At 43.9% G+C, this 20,098-nt stretch overlaps 1 protein-coding gene across 3 annotated transcripts in view; it reads right to left on the bottom strand.

The window, feature by feature from the left end:
• capn5a (calpain 5a) overlaps positions 1-19,721 on the bottom strand; it is a 46,871-nt gene extending 27,150 nt beyond the window's left edge. For 2 of the 3 annotated variants that reach the window (XM_063205368.1, XM_063205365.1), the window contains exons 1-3: positions 19,580-19,721; positions 17,067-17,235; positions 8,856-8,987 (exon numbers count right to left, since the gene is read on the bottom strand). In XM_063205368.1, coding sequence (XP_063061438.1) covers positions 8,856-8,987; positions 17,067-17,231 — 297 coding nt within the window. In that variant the 5' untranslated portion in view covers positions 17,232-17,235; positions 19,580-19,721. Of the gene's footprint in view, positions 1-8,855; positions 8,988-17,066; positions 17,240-19,579 lie in introns of all 3 variants that reach the window. The other variant, XM_063205367.1, reaches the window with a different exon arrangement.
• Positions 19,722-20,098: the final 377 nt, after the last annotated feature.

Genomic DNA, 20,098 nt, shown 5'->3' on the forward strand with positions numbered 1-20,098 from the left:
AATAGCACAAATATATACAGTATACCCACTATAAAAAAGTAGACTACACCACTGACTGTAGTTGTGTACAATACTACAGCAGAGCTGAAAAGAAGATACAGAGTTTGTCTCAAACGAGGTAGAAAGAATGTAAACAACAATGTAAACCATATTCATATATGGACTGTGTATGCTATACGAGCTGAAGCAACTTCTTCCAAGATGATATGTGAGCTTCATCCCAAACATGGTGATCTATATAGCGCAGTGATTTCATCAAATAAAACCCCAAATGGCAAAGCAAGATAGGTTAGTGCTACGATGACTGTGCATTGCACACAGTACTATTTTAGAACAGAGCAGAACAGAGATCCTCCCAAACAAGGGAGAAAGAACGTAAACATATGTAAATCATTAATTGCACATGACTTATTCCAAGATTAGGCTTCTGTGTATGTGAACATGCTAAACTGGGGATCCACAGCATACAGAAGTTATCTCATTAACTTGGTGAAATACGAACAAGCCCAAATGGCAGCGCAGGATAACTTGGAGCAAGAGTGAGTGTTGCGGCATACGGTAGAGTACAGCACTCCCCTGAGCAGTGAGCCTCCTGTCTCCCATCACTGTGTGCTGCTGTGTGTGTGTGTGTATGTGTGCGTGTGTGTGCGTGTGTGTGTGTGTGTGTGTGTGTGTGTGTGTGTGTGTGTGTGTGTGTGTGTGTGTGTGTGTGTGTGTGTGTGTGTGTGTGTGTGTGTGTGTGTGTGTGTGTGTGTGTGTGTGTGTGTGCGTGCAAGCGTGTGTTGGGAGGGGTTCCGCTTTTATGGAGCGATGCGCTAGAGAGATGTTGTGTGTGCGCGTCCATCTCCACTTGGTTGGGGCGATAGTGGCGTGTGGGTGGCAGTGGGAGAGGATGACTGCAGTGATGTGAGAGGGAGGTGTGTGCGTGTATGTGTGTGTGTGTGTGTGTGTGTGTGTGTGTGTGTGTGTGTGTGTGTGTGTGTGTGTGTGTGTGTGTGTGTGTGTGTGTGCGTGCGCGCGCGCAAGCGGGCAAGCGCGCACGTGTGTGTGCGTGCAAGCGTGTGTTGGGAGGGGTTCCGCTTTTATGGAGCGATGCGCTAGAGAGATGTTGCTAATGAGACCTCAGGAGGAAAGCAAGAAGAGGGGGGTCTGGAGAACGAGGGATGCACACCGGAGGCTGAAAAGGTGGAGGTGGCTAGAGAGAGAGGCAGAGGTGGAAGAATAGTGTGCGTGAGAGAGAGAGAGAGAGAGAGAGAGAGAGAGAGAGAGAGACAAAAAAAACCTCATCCCTGGTCCCTGACCCCAGAGATAAAACATTTTCCTCTTCAAGCGGCACATCATCTCCACAACAGGGCGGTCCCTTCCCTGCAGTCTCTGTGGCGCTCCGGACAGAGAGAGAGATATCCACTTACTGCTAACAGGGGAAAGAGGAGCTCAATGAGAAGCTGAAGCTGCCCCAGCCCCGGGCACACACACAGCAGAGGTGGGAGAAGGAAGGAAGGAAGGAAGGAAGGAAGAAGATACTGCCCAAGAGGTCCGTAGCCTCTTACTGCAGATGGGGTCGCCGGCGACCCTATTCACTTGCTGAAAATGCTTAACTACATCATAACAACATTGCTATGACATTACAGAGAGCCATAGGGCTGCGCTAAGGGGTTAAGAACAGAGGTGTCAAAAGTAAAAATTTTAAGGGGTGCCGTGGCGCAGCACGTTAACACACCGTGCCATATGCGGGCCACACGGGTTCGAGTCCGGCCTGGGTCATTTCCCAAGTTCCCGACCGTACCCCGTCTCTCTCTCTCTCCCACTTACTTCCTGTCATCTCTTCAACTGTCCTATCTAAATAAAGGATAAAAGCCCCAAAAAGCATTCAAAGTTAAAAAAAAAGTCAAAGTAAAAAATTAACACTTTTTCCATCAAACACAGGTAACTTGTCAGAGTAACCACTTGACTCTGCACTAGTTGGATCAAATCTGTGGTGGGTTCTTGTTAGGTTTTTAGTAACAACACAGTCTAATCAACTTCACTAGGTACAATGGAGTAAATGGTGTAACAGCTATATAATATCACGTGATCGAGTCATACATACACAATGAATTTACTTTTACCTTAACTTTTGACACCTCTGCTTATGAATTCCTTCAGCAGTTTGCAGATTATATACAGAAGGTTATTTCACCAATTACCTGTCTTCCTTACTTCCGCACTCTATTGTAGGTGACTCCAATAATTACCTGAATTCTCCCTGCCTACCTGTATGCATTGGTGATTTCATTATTTTCAATTCCTCCTCCCTGTGCACATTACCTACAGTACATGAGTGGTTTCACTATGCACCTGGTCTGATCTATCACTTGGATCATTTGTTTGTGTATATGTTGTTAAGACCAGCAAGTTATAGCAATCACGCAATGATCTTTACTCTTGTCTTACAATACGTGTGGCAACGCACTCGTGTGCAGAATGTGCTGTCACGCGCGTGTCCCGCAGTAAGCATATTCCGTCCGTCACTCTCTGTAACGGAAACTCCACCTCTGCCTCGGGCCTACATGAAGGCAGACGCTGCTAAATATGCCGCATGTCACGACAACTTCATGTCACATGTCATGACAACTTGCATCAACCGTTTTGCACTGTGTAAAAATACAGCCTGTTTTTTTTTTTTCTTTAACAGACTGAAGCCTTGACTAAATCGTTTTGCCATGCACAGCAGCTGAGACAAGAGCAATACCACAACACCTTCACACAATTACAGGAATTCCGACACATTTTTTAGAGGCAACTGTGAGACATCTGTAGAGCGCCCTAATAAGTTCTGAGATTCAGGAAGAAATTGGTCCCATCAACCATTTTGCACTGTGTAAAATAAAGCCTTTCTTTTCTTTAACCCCTTAGAGCGGAGCAAAAGTTATAACCCTACTGTCACCAAAACTGTAATGGCTACATCTTCACATGTTACTTAAGGCTCTCTGTCATGTCATAGCAATGCTGTTTTCATGTAGTTAAGGATTTTCAGCAAGTAGTGAATAGACCCGCTGGCGACCTCATCTGCAGTAAAAGGCTACAGGACAGAAGCCTTAATCATTTTGCCAAGCACTGCAGCTGAGACAAGATCAACACCACAACGGCCCTGATGTGGCCTAACGGTAGGGCACTGGGTTACTACGCCAGTGACCCGTCTCTCTCTCCCCATTCATTTCCTGTCTCTACTCCACAGTCCTGTCAGAAATAAAGACAACAATGCCCTAAAAAAATATATATATAATATAAAAAAAAGATCAACACCACAACGCGTTCACACACTTACAGGAATTCCAACGCATCATTTTTTTTTTAGAGGCAACTGAGGGACATCTGGAGAGCACCCTAATAATGTCTATGTCTAAGATTCAGGAAGAAATGGTGTCTCACTTCACTTAAGCAATGCAGCGATATATTAGTGTTATTACCAAGCACAGTGGGCTTTTCTCAGGGGGCTGCACTTGCTGCACCACAACCAGACTGTGACGGGGGCTCTGGAATGCACCAGGAAGCAACAAGAGTTTTATCAATTCGACATTCTTAAGCAACAAAATGGGTTCCGTGTCGTGAGCAGGGGCCACATTATTTGAGTACAATGCCTCAGCCGTCCCCCTTTTTATCGGCTGCTACTGTATTTGCATTCAGACGAGCCTGGTTAATAATGCATGCACGCCGCTATGCCTTCAACAAATATCAGAGAACAATGGCCAGCGCTACTGCTGCATATCAAACACAGCTGAGGTGGGGTGTGTGGTGGTGGAGCAGCGCAATAAGGCATCCGCCCATATATGGGCTTACATGCCCCACCGGGACCCAGGTTCGAGTCCAGCTTGGGTCATATCCCAACCCTACCCCATTTCTCTCTCTCTCTCTCTCTCTCTCTCTCTCTCTCTCTCTCTCTCTCTCTCTCTCTCCCGCTCTCTCTCTCCCCCCGCTCTCTCTCCCGCTCTCTCTCTCTCTCTCTCTCCTGCTCTCTCTCTTTCTCTCTCTCTCTCCCCCGCTCTCTCTCTCTCTCTCTCTCTCTCTCTCTCTCTCTCTCTCTCTCTCTGTCTTCCACTTGTTTCCTGCCCTTCCGACAGTCTGACAGGCGGACAACGATGCGTCCAACATTCGAAAATAGCAAAAATGTTCATAGGGAATCGTATTTTAGTTGTTTATTATCATTTGAAGCAGTTTTCAATGATTCAAAAAACATGCCATGGCGCACGAACCAACGGACGGGCCAACGGACGGGAAAAGCCTCATATAGAGATGCGTGGACACATCTAAAAACTGTAAGCAGCTGACCTCAGTTGCGGTACCTGAAGAAATACAAGCACAGCAACAAAAATCTGGCAACACACACACATGCATCACCTCCACACCCACTCCCACACTCACAGGTGGCAAACATGCGCAGGACAATAAAGCCAGGGCTGCGTATCAAACACAGCTGAGGTGGGGGTGTTGTGGAGCAGCGCAATAAGGAATCCAACCCTACCCCATCTCTCTCTCTCTCTCACTTGTCTCCTGCCCTTCTCTTCAATGTCTCTGTCACAATTAAGGAAAAAAGCCCTAAAATATATATAAAACTGTGAACAGCTGACCTCTTTTGCGGTACCTGAAGTCAAGAAATACAAGCACTGCAACAAAAATCTGGCAACTCACACACAAACACACATGCATCGCCCCCACACACCCACCCACACTCACAGGTGGCGATCGTGCGCAGGACAATAAAGCTCCAGACGTGCACTGCGGACTTGGACTCCCCTCTCCCTCGTGTGTCATTAGCACACGGGGAGAACTAACACACACACACACACACACACTAACACACACACACACACACACACGCACACACACACTCACACACACACACACACACACGCCATAACAGCTGCTTCCTCTGCAGGCAACCATTGGCAGGAAATGGACTCATGACACACACACACACACACACACACACACACACACACACACACACACACACACACACACACACACTCTCTCTCTCTCTCCCCAGGTTATCTCGCCCACGCGACAAGGGGAGTTCGAGCTGGCAACCGTACGTAATGAAAAAAAAAAGTCCTTGCAGAAAGCAACACAGGCCACAAAGGATTGTTCTGCTTCTGAAAGAAAGGATATGTAGGAACATGATAAGACTTCCTCAAACTTCCTTTTATTAAGTCCATGCAGCACTTTTCAGTTCATCATATCAGATCATAGCAACTCTGTTATGGCTGGGACAAGTCAGCAGGTTATTGTAATAGCGTCCGTCAAGTTTTTGCCCGCATTTCCCCGTCGTCAGTAAAATACCTTACAAAGTCATGAATATACGTAGGTATGATACAGTATAAATAATACTGTAAATTCCAACTGTTTGGTGGAGGACTGTGGTGTCAAAGTGTTGGCAATTGAGTACCATATACAATACAGTATAGCGCATTCATACTGTCACTTTTTCATGCATACTGTAGGTACATTTCTTTGGAAGTCAATGAAATGGAGAGGGAACATGATCAACTGCAACATTTCTCAAGAAAAATGACGACTGAAATTTCCATTAAAGGGGCACAAGGTAGGATGACGTCGTTTGCGCGGTGCCCGTGGCATGCCTGTCTCAATCATTCACTTACTAATGATTCACATAACTATCGTCCGACTCTGGACAGTGATTAATGAAACTTTTAATCCTACCTGGAGCCCCTTTAAAGCGATGGTTCGGAGTAGAATCACCCTAATGCCATTTGAACCGTGACACCAATCCACCTTTACACCCGAAGTGTTTTCTGCCGCAGGCTTACATCAACAGAGTTGCCGTGTTATTCGATGTTTATTCCGGATAGCTTGACTCAAGCGCATATGGATCCTGGGCACCGTCTCCAAACTTTCCCCACAAAAATAACATGTCATGACACCAAACTTCTACAGTATAACAAATGTGGTTTGTACTCACAAAAAGATGAATTTGAAACTTTGTACATAGTCCAGGAGTTTATTAGTAACAACACACGAGACGATTAGCTTTTCTGCTGCTAAACATCCGTCGACGTCACTTCCTCCAGCTGGGACTGTCCACAGCATGGCAGGTTTGTGTTTTAGTCCACAGCCAGGATATATGCACGAGTGTGGCATCGTCTTCTATTTATTAAACGTGGTAAAATTTAAATCCGAAGTGGTTAATTTCTAGTTGTAGCGCAAGCTGTCTTTTTGAGTTTTCCGCCTTCCGGACTCACGTGTATTTGTTTCCATCAACAAAGTCCCAGCTGGAGGAAGTGACGTCGACGGATGTTTAGCAGCAGAAAAGCTAATCGTCTTGTGTGTTGTTACTAATAAACTCCTGGACTATGTACAAAGTTTCAAATTCATCTTTTTGTGAGTACAAACCACATTTGTTATACTGTAGAAGTTTGGTGTCATGACATGTTATTTTTGTGGGGAAAGTTTGGAGACGGTGCCCAGGATCCATATGCGCTTGAGTCAAGCTATCCGGAATAAACATCGAATAACACGGCAACTCTGTTGATGTAAGCCTGCGGCAGAAAACACTTCGGGTGTAAAGGTGGATGGGTGTCACGGTTCAAATGGCATTAGGGTGATTCTACTCCGAACCATCGCTTTAACAAGCTTTGCGCATGGACCACACTCCCCACTAACCAAAGCTGGCGCTTAATACAGAATTACATTCTGTCATCAGAGCTGCATGCCCAAATTCCAATCATTTCAAATGTGTCTGTATTTATATAAGAAGATATTTGATACTTGAGATAAGTATCTGTGCAGTATATACTTGTATGAAGTTGCAATTAATCAAACCGATATAGTATACAGTATACACTATAGATCCACAAATAAGGGACACATTTTAAACCCGTCCAGCAGTACCATAAAAACTATTCTTTATAGCCTCCACTTAATACCTATGTGCTGTTCGTAACGTGTGAGAGACAGGTGGCGCTCAAGGAAAAAAAAAAATCTACAGGTTGACCTTGACTGTGTCGTAGGCTAGCCCATACGCCAGCTGGCATTCTTGATGGACAAATGGCAGGTGAAGCCTCCCTCGACTACTTACACAATTTGCTTTTGAATCTGTGCCATTATTCAGGAATCTTGGAGGGACGCCAGGGGATGGAATCCCTAAGGACAACAGCACGGTGCGTTTAGATAAGCATATAGCGGAGCCCTGTCATAGCCCTTTGATCATAGATCGGTTACCTGTTTCACAAATACTCTATTAACTTGCTTAACTTTCTTAGACATGCTTGTTTTGTAGTATGCATGTATATATGATAGCGTGTATGGTGATCATTTTTTTTGTTTGTTTGTTTTTTTTTTTGGGGGGGGGGGGAAGTAACCTTACATGAAACTCTCTAAATTAATTTCCAAATGGGGAGTCTAAAAGTTGACCAATGGAACCTATTAAAGACCTAATTTCATAATCCAAGCACCTGTAATGTTTAATCAGTCGGGTTAGGTAGTAACATATTACTAATCAATACCTTTATTTGCTCCCCATGGGTATTTATAGGCCCATGGTGAACATTAACGTCTCAGGACTGAGTCAGTGTAACTCTGACGCCTCCACAATTGACTCTGACCTGATGAAGGCCACACCTTGGCCGAAAAAGGTTGGTGTTTTTAACCTTTCTATAATGATTTAGCCATTTAATAAAGCTATTTTAACATTTTTGGGAAGAGTGCCTTGGATACTTCAACTCTATAGCTTTCAATTTTTCACCAAAGAGCACCTTCGGACTACCAACTCATAACACTGTAGCCCTCCAAACGTATCCTATTGTTTCAGTGTAACCCTGACCACTTTGTTGCTACTTTAACAAATTCCTGTTGTTTGACCCTTGAGTGAGAAAGTACAGGGGCAAAACGAAGGAGCAAAGACAATTATCATTACAAGTCATTATGACTGTAGCTATCGTGTCCACTGGAGATACAGGGTTTTTTATGTGGGGGAAAAAACTCTCATTATCTATAATGACCAACAACTAGCCTAATCTTAGAACCTGTTGTGAGTCATGGAATTACTGATTCAGTATTTTCAAATGGTCACATTAGCCCTTCTTTGTTTTGGTGTCCATTTCATGTGTCAAGAGTGGCTGGATGCTTTCCAGCTTGGGTTGATTACATTCCAAACCTGCTTCGTTTACTTCTATTGACATTATGTGGCCAGTCCAGGAATTCCTCCATGATCAAATATGGCAACATGCTCCACACACCCAATGTATCCTTGACCACTCACCAAAACAAGGATAACGCTTCATTTTATGATCATGACACATCCAGCAAATAACAGATTCTAAGGGCCCAAGCACTGACAGCAAGGGCCCAAACACTGACAGCACTGACAGGGAGCCTTAAGGGGGCCCAACATTTGAATCTTTCATGGGGCCCAACATTTATGGCGGCGCCCCTGCACCCACAAGTGCACGTACGCACACACATAAGCTCATCCTTTACAAACTCGTGCATGAATTACCACTTCCCTTTACTGGAAGCAGACGCTGGCTGCAGCCGTAAATACACATCCCAAAAACAGATGTGTCAGCTCACCTAGCCGCATCTAACACCAGGGCCAAAATACACTGACTCCATTAACACTTGAAATAACAGCACACAAACAGAGAGACACAGGCCTACACACATATACACCATGCCACAAATTGCAGAGGTGGATAAAGTAGAAGTAGAAGTACTCTTACTGACGTAATTACAACATGTGTACATAATCTTACATAGTTAATAAATCAGATATTCCACTGTACCTAATGAGCTAGATACACTATGAGAGTACTTCTACTTTTACTTTATACACTTTTACACAAATGAAGAAGACTTACTTTCTGCCACAGTGACTCTCTGGAGGCGAGGCTGGAGCAGGCGGCTACGAACCAGCAGTTCCCCAGCTGTCCCTGGTGCAGATCATGGGCACTGATGCCATCCACGAAGAGGTGCGGGTCTTCACACAGCTCCTGATAGGAGATAAGACACAAGACAGGAACAGTGATTAGTGATGTGATGTGTGTGTGAGAGAGAGACGTGTGAAGATGGAGAGAGAGACAGGGAGAGAGAGAGAGAGAGAGAGAGAGAGAGAGAGAGAGAGAGAGAGAGAGAGAGAGAGAGAGAGAGAGAGAACATAGTTCTGTCATAGTTCTAACATCACTAGAACTATGTTAGAAACATACTTAGAAACGTGGAGAGAGCAGGCATGCAATAAACAATGTCCCATCAAGTGCCATTGAGCTTTTAAGGTTCCTTTTGAAGCGATCTTCTTGACATACAGGGTGGATTCCAAAATGCAGACTCTCGTCCTCCCTTGATCACTTGCCTGCTTGTGCCCTCATGATGTCGTCACTGACGCCAGAAAATTAATTCAATATCTTGCAAAAGCACCATTCTAATGTAATTTTCTCATTTGCAATCGGGATGGTGAATGAAGAAGAGCCATTTATAGTTCAACAGTTAACAGTTTATAGAGGCGAGGCATCAGCAAAACGCGAGGTCCCAAGCACAAGTGGAGGACTTGAGTCCGCATATTGGAATGCAAAAAGAGTAAAGTGGCAGGACGTGTTTTAACTGGCAGTCACGTGACGGCCACTACTGGCAGAGATATGCAGGGTATCACCACAGCGCAGGCAGGCATTTGGGGAGGGACACACCCTAAACAGGACGCAGGTTTGCAGAGCGACACTGAGTGTGCCAAGACTTCTAAGGGAGGTGGACTGGACACGGGGGAGGAAGCAGCCATACAGAGGAAATCTGAGGAAAGCTGTGTCCACACACTTTGATATGAAGCCTGAGGCTATCAGTGTGGTTCGGGGACCACTGGTGGTCTGCGACAGAGCTCAGGTGGTCTGTGAGGGGATTTCTTTTTTTCCAAGGCGAGCTAGCAGCAGGGTATATTTTTTAACATACACTTAATAACAAAGCTAAACATAGCTGAAGTCTTATTTTCACCACAACAAGACAGGCTTGTAAATGTGAATAAAACACAAGTGATCTGCATCGAAATTAGCAGTGTCAAATTAGTACCCCTAAACTGTCAATTCAGTTGACAGGTGGTCCCTGAACATTTTTCGGGTGGACAAAGTGGTCCTCGGTCTGAAAAAGTTTGAGTGGAGTAAAGTATAAGTGATGAGTGACGTTGCAGGTGTCGAGTTAAAAATATTTGAACTTGGCCATGCCGTGGCTTTATCGGCAGGACACTGGACTGCTACGCAGGTGACCCTGGTTCGATTCCCAACCTGAGCTGACCCCCCCCCCCCATCTCTCTCTCCCACTCGCTTCCTGTCCCATTCTTCACTGTCCTGTGTAAATAAAGTTGACAACCCTCTACAAAAATGTTTGAACTTTTGTGTCAGTAAGCCAGAAGTGAGCAGTGTTGTGTGTGATGCAGTTTTAAAGGAACAGACCACCCTTTTTTGATTTTCACATATGTGCAGTATTGCCATGCATTATTCATGAATGTGCATATCATTTTCGTCTATGTGATTGCATTGCCCCGTTTAACAGTATAGCCAAATTAGGCATACTAATGCAAGTCTATGATACAAAGTAAAACATCCTCAAATGTACTTATAAACCATTTTAAAATTAATGTAAAATTCACCAGAGTGTAAAACAGCAGTTTAATTCTGTCCAGTGATCACTTGTGACTTGATGCCAAAGATACCAGTTACTTCCAGTGATTATGCTAAGCTATGCTAATAATTCTGATCCAATGAATCTAAGAACTGAAAACACTGAGAAGAAAATGATATGCACATTCACGAATAATGTTGGGAAATACTGCAAATATGTGAAAATCAAAAAAGGGTGGTCTGTTCCTTTAGAGAGAAGTCAACGACCTGGAGGCCAATCACATGCAGACTACACTCACTCACTAGCACACACACACGTGCACAAACACACACACATATACAGGGGCAGGTACACAAGCATGCGCGCACGCACACACACACACACACACACACACACACACACACACACACACACACACACGCATGCACACACACGCGCGCGCACACACACACACAAACACACACAGACGCACGCACGCACACACACACACGCACGCACATACACATACGTACAGACACACTGGAGCAGGTACACACACACACACACACAAACACATATAAACACACTAATCATGTTAGGCAGCCTATGTGGTGAACATGTCTGAACAGACACAAGACCATCAGCATTACCAACAAACAAGGCACTCACACCCCAGTCAGAAAACCACACAGTGATCTTTCCCGGATCATCATTAGTCTTTGTAAAAGGGCCTGGTAATGAAAGGCTTGAAGGTATACAATGACTAATAAAGTGCCGCAACCAATTTCCATGCCTGCAACTAACCACACAGCATACAAAACAACACAACAGAATTAAAGAGAAGGCCCTCCTTGAAGGGTGGCTGACAACTTTGTCTGCGCAATATGTCTGCAGCAGCCGGTCCAAAATCCCGGAACTATCGACCACAGCGCTACGCTACCCATAAACAACATTCTTTAAGTGTGCTGTTAGCCACTTACGATAACTGCACACCAGTGCTAAATGTGAATATCTGATATGATAATACACTTTGATTGCTTATGATGCATGTCTCCCTCCCTCCTCACACCCCCCCTCCCCCCCTCCCATCCTAATGGCTTCCTTAGAGGACGGTTCAAGAGTCAGTGTGTTTGTGTGTGTGGGCGTAGGCAAGCTGCCTCTTCCTTGGACAAGAGAGGTGGAAGCGCAGAACGACAAACTATTGAAGGATTAGCAGCACGCATAAAAAACAAATAAATATGAAAGGCTGTGAAATGTGCAAATAATGTCTAATTAATATTTATTGACTTCACAGATGTGAGCGTTTTGTTTCGCAGTGTCTTGAAAAAGTTGACTGCTTCTCCTCCCGTCAGCTTCCCTGGAGTGCATTTCTCGAAACCAAGGTTGCTTATTGCATTAGCTACTTTGTTGTTTTCAATGCATTTTCCCATTCGTAACTACCAAAGTTGCTAACAAGCTAACAACTTCTCTTTTGAGAAATGCACCCCAGAGTCTCTTTACCCCTTTACCCCTCCCATCGCCCCTTGTACACTGGCCGCCATTGTGGCAGAGTGCTGGCCAAGCAGCGAAACACACACATGATTCTCATTTCATGCTGCTCAAGGCCAAACCCTAAACACAGCCAAACAATTCTTTCTCTCATTCTCTCTCTCTACGAACCGGTCTCTTTTTTTATAGTGTTGCACACACACAGTTTAATGAAGTGCGTGCGAGTAGGGAGGGGCACAATAGCAGCTGCAAAACAGTAGTCAAGTGAAACTATGTTTAACCCCTTAATGCGCGCCATACCTCCAGTGACACACTGTAACAGTCATTGAAAAGTCAACTACAATAGTACTACATTACTATGACATAACACAGGGCCTTTAGTAATGCACTACTACTTGGTCATTGCCATTCTGGTAACAGCAAATTATAGTGCCATGTCTTAACGGTTTACTGTAGCAGTTGACGGCCTGTGCACGCAATACACATGCACATTATATTCATCAGTCATTCTTTATTTGTATCATTATCATGAAAAAAAAAACTTTTTTCATCGAGATTTTATCATGATCATTTGCGGAACACGGATCATGTACTGGTAGAGAGTAACAAATAGACCACAGAGTTATGCCATACTCTGACACATACGGTATGAATGAATACAGAAGCTTGGACGCCCATCAGGTTTGTGACTCACAAGAGAATTTTTTAACAGAAACCTCATTCAACTACAAAATCACGTTTTTAAATAATTTAACGCATTAACACTTAATGGGTCTTAAAACTTTAAAAGGATTGACAACACTGTTCAAGGAAAATATGCATAGAGGCTTCAGACGATCTTAATAGTACCCACAGATGTATTTCCTGGTCTTTATGGATTAAATCATACAGTCAAACACATACTGTATACACATAATGGTCCAACTTTATTGGGATGCATCAGGTGCTAGACCCACTCCCATTTGGTCGCATCTGAAAACGCACCAGAGCAGAATTGTATCCACAAAACTATTGTTTACTTTTTCTACTATTGTTTTGCTACTGTACATCAGGATTAGGATGTACAGAGGAAGTATTAAGGGCATTTGCTGTGCTAACAGGACGTATATGGAGAGTAAATACATCCCGTGTCTACGTTTGGTATTCACAACAGAGGTTGGTGCTTAACCTCCTGGATATGACTGTTGGATTATATATATTTTTTAACCCCTTTGTGCAGAGTCTATGTTATAACCTTACTATCACCAAAAATGTAATGACTAAGTATTAATCTGTTACTTAAGGCTGTCGGTAATGTCATCGGAATATTGTTATAATGTGTTTGTGTCTTTTTTTAGCAATGAGTGAATGGGCCTGCCAGTTCAAAGAGGCTATGAAATGTGTATGCTAGGGGGTAGGGTTTTACGAGAAGACACTTCGTGAGATGTGAATGCTTTTGCTAGACTCAACATCATTAATTCATATGATACATGTACTCACTCAGTTGGGAAGACTGTGAGAAGGGGCCTGTTGCCTACTAAAGTTTGCCTTCCAAAATGGTCCAATATTGAAGATAAAGTGTGTTATCAACATCTGTTATTGTGTGGTGAAGTTCTGTTTGCTGACTTCAAACAAGTTCAAAGCTCACTTCGAAAAAAAACAATATGCAGGTACAGTGATTGGCTTTGTAACGCAGTATATCAAATGATATCAAATTTTAATCAATATATCATATTTTGATCCAACCACAATGTTGACAGTACAGTTGCAGACAAAGACCTTCAGCCCATTTTATAAGCAATGTAGCCTAATACACAACAATAATCCCAACTACTTCAACTCCTGCAGGTTTCTAAAAAGGGACAGAAAATGTAAGAGTCGTGCATGAAGTTGAGAGGGAACATCCATAATCTTAAGTTCTCCAAGGAACTGTACAAGAAACACACAGCCAGTCTGTCCCAAGATGACTGATAACAGAGATACAACAAAATGGCTCCAGATTCATAGCGTAGCCATTTTAATTTCAAAATATTAGGACTGGGGTTCCATTTCAATTACCGTATCCGCACGTCCTACAGCTCCCACCGGCTCCGTCTCTTAGTAGCGGGGCACCTTGAGGATTTAATCATCTTAAAAGTAAAATGAGAAGAGAAAAAAAATCAAACGAAATTGTGACTGGAGACTTCTTTGACTGCAGATGAGTGATCCACTCTCATTGCTTGTCAATGATCGCTTCAATAATGGACAATAACCCCCCCCCCTCCAATGTTTGAATGTGTCTCCTGTTGCAGGGGCTTATGATGCAATACTGTGTCATGCTGAAACCTTATTCACTCCACACATACCGCTGTAGAGAGTGGACACATCGCTCTCTGCCATACTCCCTGTCTCCCTTTTTCTAAGCAATCTGAGTATCAAATATATTTGGGGGTGGTGGGGTAGGTTTGTCTAATTGGCAGGCCCCTGGTAGAGTGGAAAAGTTGCCCATTGAAGCAAGTCAGTGTTGGCACTTTCAGCTTGTGATAGTGTTTCATTATCTGGTGCGTAAACGAAAACAAAAAGCAGTACTTTCATGTGTTTGTTTTTAATAAATACAGTTGATTATCCATGTTACATTTTCTATCTGCCGCCGTGATATGGTGTGTTTTCATGGTGTGGATGTACAGTATGTGTAAAATGGATATTTGTAATCATTTTTAGTCGATTGTGAGAGGAAACTTTGCCGTTTTGGCTTGATACAGTTGGCTGTTTCCTCCTAACTGTTAATAGAGCATTTAGTATTTAGCTAATGCATATTTCTCTGAGCTGTGAATGCTGGCTTGTTTCATGCTAATTTCATATTCAGTATTTAGGAGGCCACTCAGTGGCCACAACTTTCTGAAAATAGGCCCTAACTTATTATTCATCATAACTATAATAATATAATATAATATAATATAATATAATATAAGTAATATAATATAATGCTGTATGGTTTGGGGGCCCCCAGAATTGTTTCACATTTCAAAGTGGGCCTTGGAGTTCTGAAGTTTGAGAACGGCTGCTTTAAGGTATTTGAGCAGGGTTGGGATTCAGTTGAGGCCACGTTTGGAAGTGTTTGTGTTTTCCTGACAACCAATTACAGATCCTGGAGAGTGTTCCAAGAACATGATTAAGTGGTAAACATGGTTAAGTTATCCTGCATTAAATGGCAAATCTCCTAATATATAGCCCAAAGGTGTCATTTAGTTAAGAAAATGACTCCAGGCTCTTGTATAAGGCGATTTACCACTACCTGTTACAGTTGTGTATTTATTAGAGATCCGGATCCGGCAGGATAATAGGGTTTTTCACAGGATCCGGGTCCGGCAGGATCTTACGCAGTGGATCCGGTATCCGGCATGTTACCTAAAAATCAGGGTCTGGTGCATCTCTAGCCTAGGCTATTCAGTCAGTCTTTCACAACCCCAATTGCTGCATGGAGTGAACATCCTTTGGAATCGGCCAGTGCAGGCAGTGTGGCAGTAAGCTGATGAGTCAAAAAAATAGTTTGAGCCAACGTAATAAAAATGGCCCACGTGTGCGAGTAGGCTATGTGTTTCAACCCTTTCGTAGGATCCGGTATCCGGTTCCGTATCCGGCAGGATCTTAAGCAGTGGATCCGGTATCCGGCAGGATCCTAACAATCAGGATCCGGTGCATCTCTAGTATTTATGTTCACAACAATCACTATGTTCACATGATGTTTTTAATTCAGAATTAATCATTCAGAATTAAATAGTTCCATCGAGTTTACATTGATCTTTACTTTAATTCGGAAGTAAGATGTGTTTACAAAGACGTTTTCAAAGCGGAATTAAGCTTTATTCAGAATTAAAGTCAGTTAATTCCGAATTAGGTGTCTCATGTACTGGAAACGTATCAAATGACAGCAAATTTCCTGATCAGAAACATTTATACTTCCCCTTTTTACAGTTCCACTTTTGTTCATTGTCTTTCCTTTGAATTATTGCCACAACTTTAGGTTCGATATGTGAGCACACCAGACATCGAGGCACATGATAGGCCTACCTCGTCCTACTATTCAGTATAACCAGAGACACAAAGGCAGGATAACCAAGTGGTTCCCTCCCAAATGTAAACAAAGCGAGTGCAAATAAAAGGAAGCGTGTAAACAAACTCAAATCTCAGGTCCGGTTGTTTGAAAGAACTTTTTTATGAAGCCAAAACCAGCCCAGTTTGAAGGTCATGGACAATCTTCTAACCAATAATAATAATCAGCGCTGATAACCCATCCGACCCCCCAACCCAAATTGATAAAGTCCAAGGACATTCACCGTCCCGCTCCCTTGACTCGCTGAACGCGCCACCCCCTTACTTTGAACAGTTTTTGGCTGCCTCACTGTCAGCAATTTCAGAGCCAACAGAAAGATTTTCATCTATATACCAAAGGGAACCAGGCATGCAGATAGAGAGAGGGAGGGAGAGAGAGAGAGGTAGGGAGGGAGAGAGAGAGAGAGAGATCGCAACAGAGACAGAGACAGAGCGGGGTTTCCCCTTGCACTTTGCAGTCAACTCATCCATCCTTCACAACAAGGAGCAAACATCTCACGCTTAAGCCCCTTAAAAGATATACATTTTGAAAGACTTCCATGTGTACTCTGTTTTTGGGGGGTGTTTCATATCCTATTCATTTTGTCATATGAAACTGAACAACATAGCCTTTTCCATCATGATAGTCACACATCTTTGAAACCAAGCAAACCCTGACCCACCTTGAAAAGCACATTCCCTGCAGGAAAGAAGGGGGGGGGGCGTAGCAGGAGAGAAGGAGAGAAGAATGGGAGATTTACAAGGGGTGTGTATGTGTGTGTGTGTGTGTGTGTGAGAGAGAGAGAGAGAGAGAGAGAGAGAGAGAGAGAGAGAGAGAGAGAAGAGAGAGAGAGAGAGAGAGAGAGAGAGAGAGAGATAGAGAGAGAGAGAGAGAGAGAGAGAGAGAGAGAGAGAGAGAGAGAGAGAGAGAGAGAGAGAGAGCACGTGCTCACCTGCGGCCTCTTCCAGTGGACTTGGCCAATGCGGTTCCCCTGGTAGAAGAGGGAGGCATCTGTGGTGGGGAACAAGGGGTCCTCGAAGAGACGCCCGCTCTGCTGACACTGACTCTTCAAGGCCGAATACTGCTGTCCCTCGAAGCCCTTCACCGAGGAAAACATACTGCTACCTGTGGGTGTAAATCACAGCCTCCATGACGATACGATTCAATATCGATATCGATTCGATATCTTATGATTCGATGCGATACGATTATATTCTATACTTCAGAATGCCCCACGATACGATACAATTCGATTCGATTCGACTTTTTCCCAATTACTTTTCCACTTCTATTATGTTATGGAGCTAGGGCATTGGGCAGGGGTCAGCGCTTTGATTATTTTCAATACCTAAGAATGCCCCACGATGCGTTGCGATTCGATTCAATTGTCAGATTATATCATGATCTATATCAACACATTTCGATTATTATTTACACCCCTACTACCACCTGCGGAGGGAGGCACCAGACAGACAGAACGGGACAAAACAGACCAGACGACAGACACATTATCAATAGCAACTCGGGGCTTTCTGGGGTTCCCCCCTGACAAACGATGAGCATGGAGAACTCCCTTGGCTACAGGCCAGCCTGGGCTCCACAGGGTTCGGAGAGAGAGAGAGAGAGACCAGATGTACTGTAGCCTACTCTAGCGTGCCAGAGAGAGAGAGAGAGGAACAAAACATGGCATACATTGTTCTGTGGTTTTGTGTGTGTTTTCCCCCCACATTTGGGGAAGGGCAGAGATTCCCCTATTCCCAGTGTGGCTGTCAGTCCATACATATTTTTCTTTCTTTTGTTTTGCAGCAACATGCGTCTTCTTTCCAGCATTTTAGCAAAATACAGCAATGCACCACTGCTCTGCTTTTCAGTGGAGTGAAAAACAACCCCAGAAGACACCAGGCATTACACACGGTGGACAGCGGGTGCCATGGTTTCCGAGGCAGAGGGTTGAGGAGGGGATTCCTCGGGCTCTCCCAGAACACCCCGTTTCACTTCTGTAGAATACTTCAGATTTGGCAATATTAAACTCAACAGTGTGTTTCTGTTTATAGCTATTGGAATTTGACGGAATTTGTTAACCACAGCAAACATTCATAAAACAGCAGAGATTCTTTTCCGATATAGCACCCTACTTTATACAATAAAAATGTAGGCCTAAGTGTCGAGAAATATGTTTATTTACCTATTTGAATAAGGAACATTGTCTGCTGTACTGGATGTCTCTAACTAGACAGACTCCAGCGGTTGATACTGTGTGTTTTTCTTTGTTGAAACAATGAGATTCGTTGACTGCATATTTTGGCATCACTGGCAAAAATTAAGGACAGGGTGGTGCAAAACTTGCAGCACAGTTAATTTGTGTCAGCTATGCATGCCTACTAAGTAGGGATTTCCCAATGCGTGTATCTCTCTGGTGTAAGATGACATTCAGCACTAATAGCCAGTAATTGCAGCCATGCAGACGTGCTGGTGAAATGGTCGTGCACTGACAAATTACAGAACCGAGCATACAAGTGGCACATAGCCTATCTTACCCAGAAGATTGGTAAACAGCATTTCATCACAACTGTTACGGTTAAATGTGCCCCTGTTAACAAACTTGACAGACCATTACAGCCAGCCAGCTTTAGGGCGCACTGCCTCTGGTGTGATAATGCTGTGCTTTTGCCCCATTACTGACGCCTGATTTAAAGACCTATTATTACTGTCTACTGCAAGCCAGAGAGATTCACCGGCTACAGCTCGCCTTATTTTCGGGGTTTGCCGATAGCTAATACGAGGATATACCCTATCACAAAGAATACAAAGAGCTCGGCAAGGGGGTGTTTCAACAGCAATGCATCTTCGCGTTTTTTTATTGAGCGATAGAGCTGTGCACATCTTATGGCTGAATGGTTTCTCTTCCCTTCACATCACGCTACTCTACTGGCGACATGTATTTACTGTACAAGAGAGACTGTAAAGGGTTACCACAACACTGTCGCTTCTTTACTCCAGTGACTCCCCCACCAAATGGGGGTCCGCTGCTACTAGTCGTACACCGCAGCGGTATGAATACAATTTCAACTGAATAGATCTAAAATCTGAACATCTCTATTACATATGCCGTGTTGTGGCTCAACCTCGCGGTGTGCAGCTTTTACGCGTTAACGAGGATGTATGTTATCATTTAATAACACAGCAATAGTAGAATTTTGGATTGTGAAAATGTGATCTCCCAACAGCATAATCGACGACGGATCTCAGCATGCCAAGGATGTGTAATTGGACCGCGGAGCAAGACAATATGGTCCACATATGTAATTAAAGAAGGGGGAGAGGCTACAACAGATTGGAATTTGAATACGCGGGGGGAAAGGAAAGTGTGCCTATAGCATAGGTGGGCAAAACATTCTGCATATGACTACCGACAATGCTAACAGCAAATTAGGCAATGCCTCGTTGTAAGCTTTGCTGGTAGACTCACCCCGTTCCTTATTCCACTATTAGCCTATGTTTCCTCGTCCCTCGGGGGAATCCGACGACGGCCTTTGCGCGGTCCCAAAGCTGCTGACTCTCTGCAGTGCGCGCCGTCTTCTCCTCAGTTCAATTTGTTTTTCCTTTTTTTAACCACAAGGGAGGAGCCGTCTTGCAGACTCTCTCCAATACTGAGCATGTGCTATTTCTCTTCACGCTGTCTATACGCCAAAAACAGGACGATAGATAGCGCGTAATTGGTCACATTCGCGTAAAATATTACACAACGTACACATGTAAAAGCAGCATTGACTTCACGGAAATTGACAGTGGCGCATGATGTAGCCCAGGCTGACACAATAAAATCACGGGATTTCTTAATTAGGCTATTACAACATTACCGAGCTGTTGAGCAACGACAGTGGGCAGCACAGACAATACTAGCTGCCAAAATATAATGCCTTTACGCAAAGCGGCATTTTGAGAAGTCCAGTGAGGAGTATCACTATTGTTGGGTGATAGGTC

Source organism: Engraulis encrasicolus, chromosome 8 (assembly GCF_034702125.1).
Source record: "Engraulis encrasicolus isolate BLACKSEA-1 chromosome 8, IST_EnEncr_1.0, whole genome shotgun sequence".
Taxonomy (NCBI): domain Eukaryota; kingdom Metazoa; phylum Chordata; class Actinopteri; order Clupeiformes; family Engraulidae; genus Engraulis; species Engraulis encrasicolus.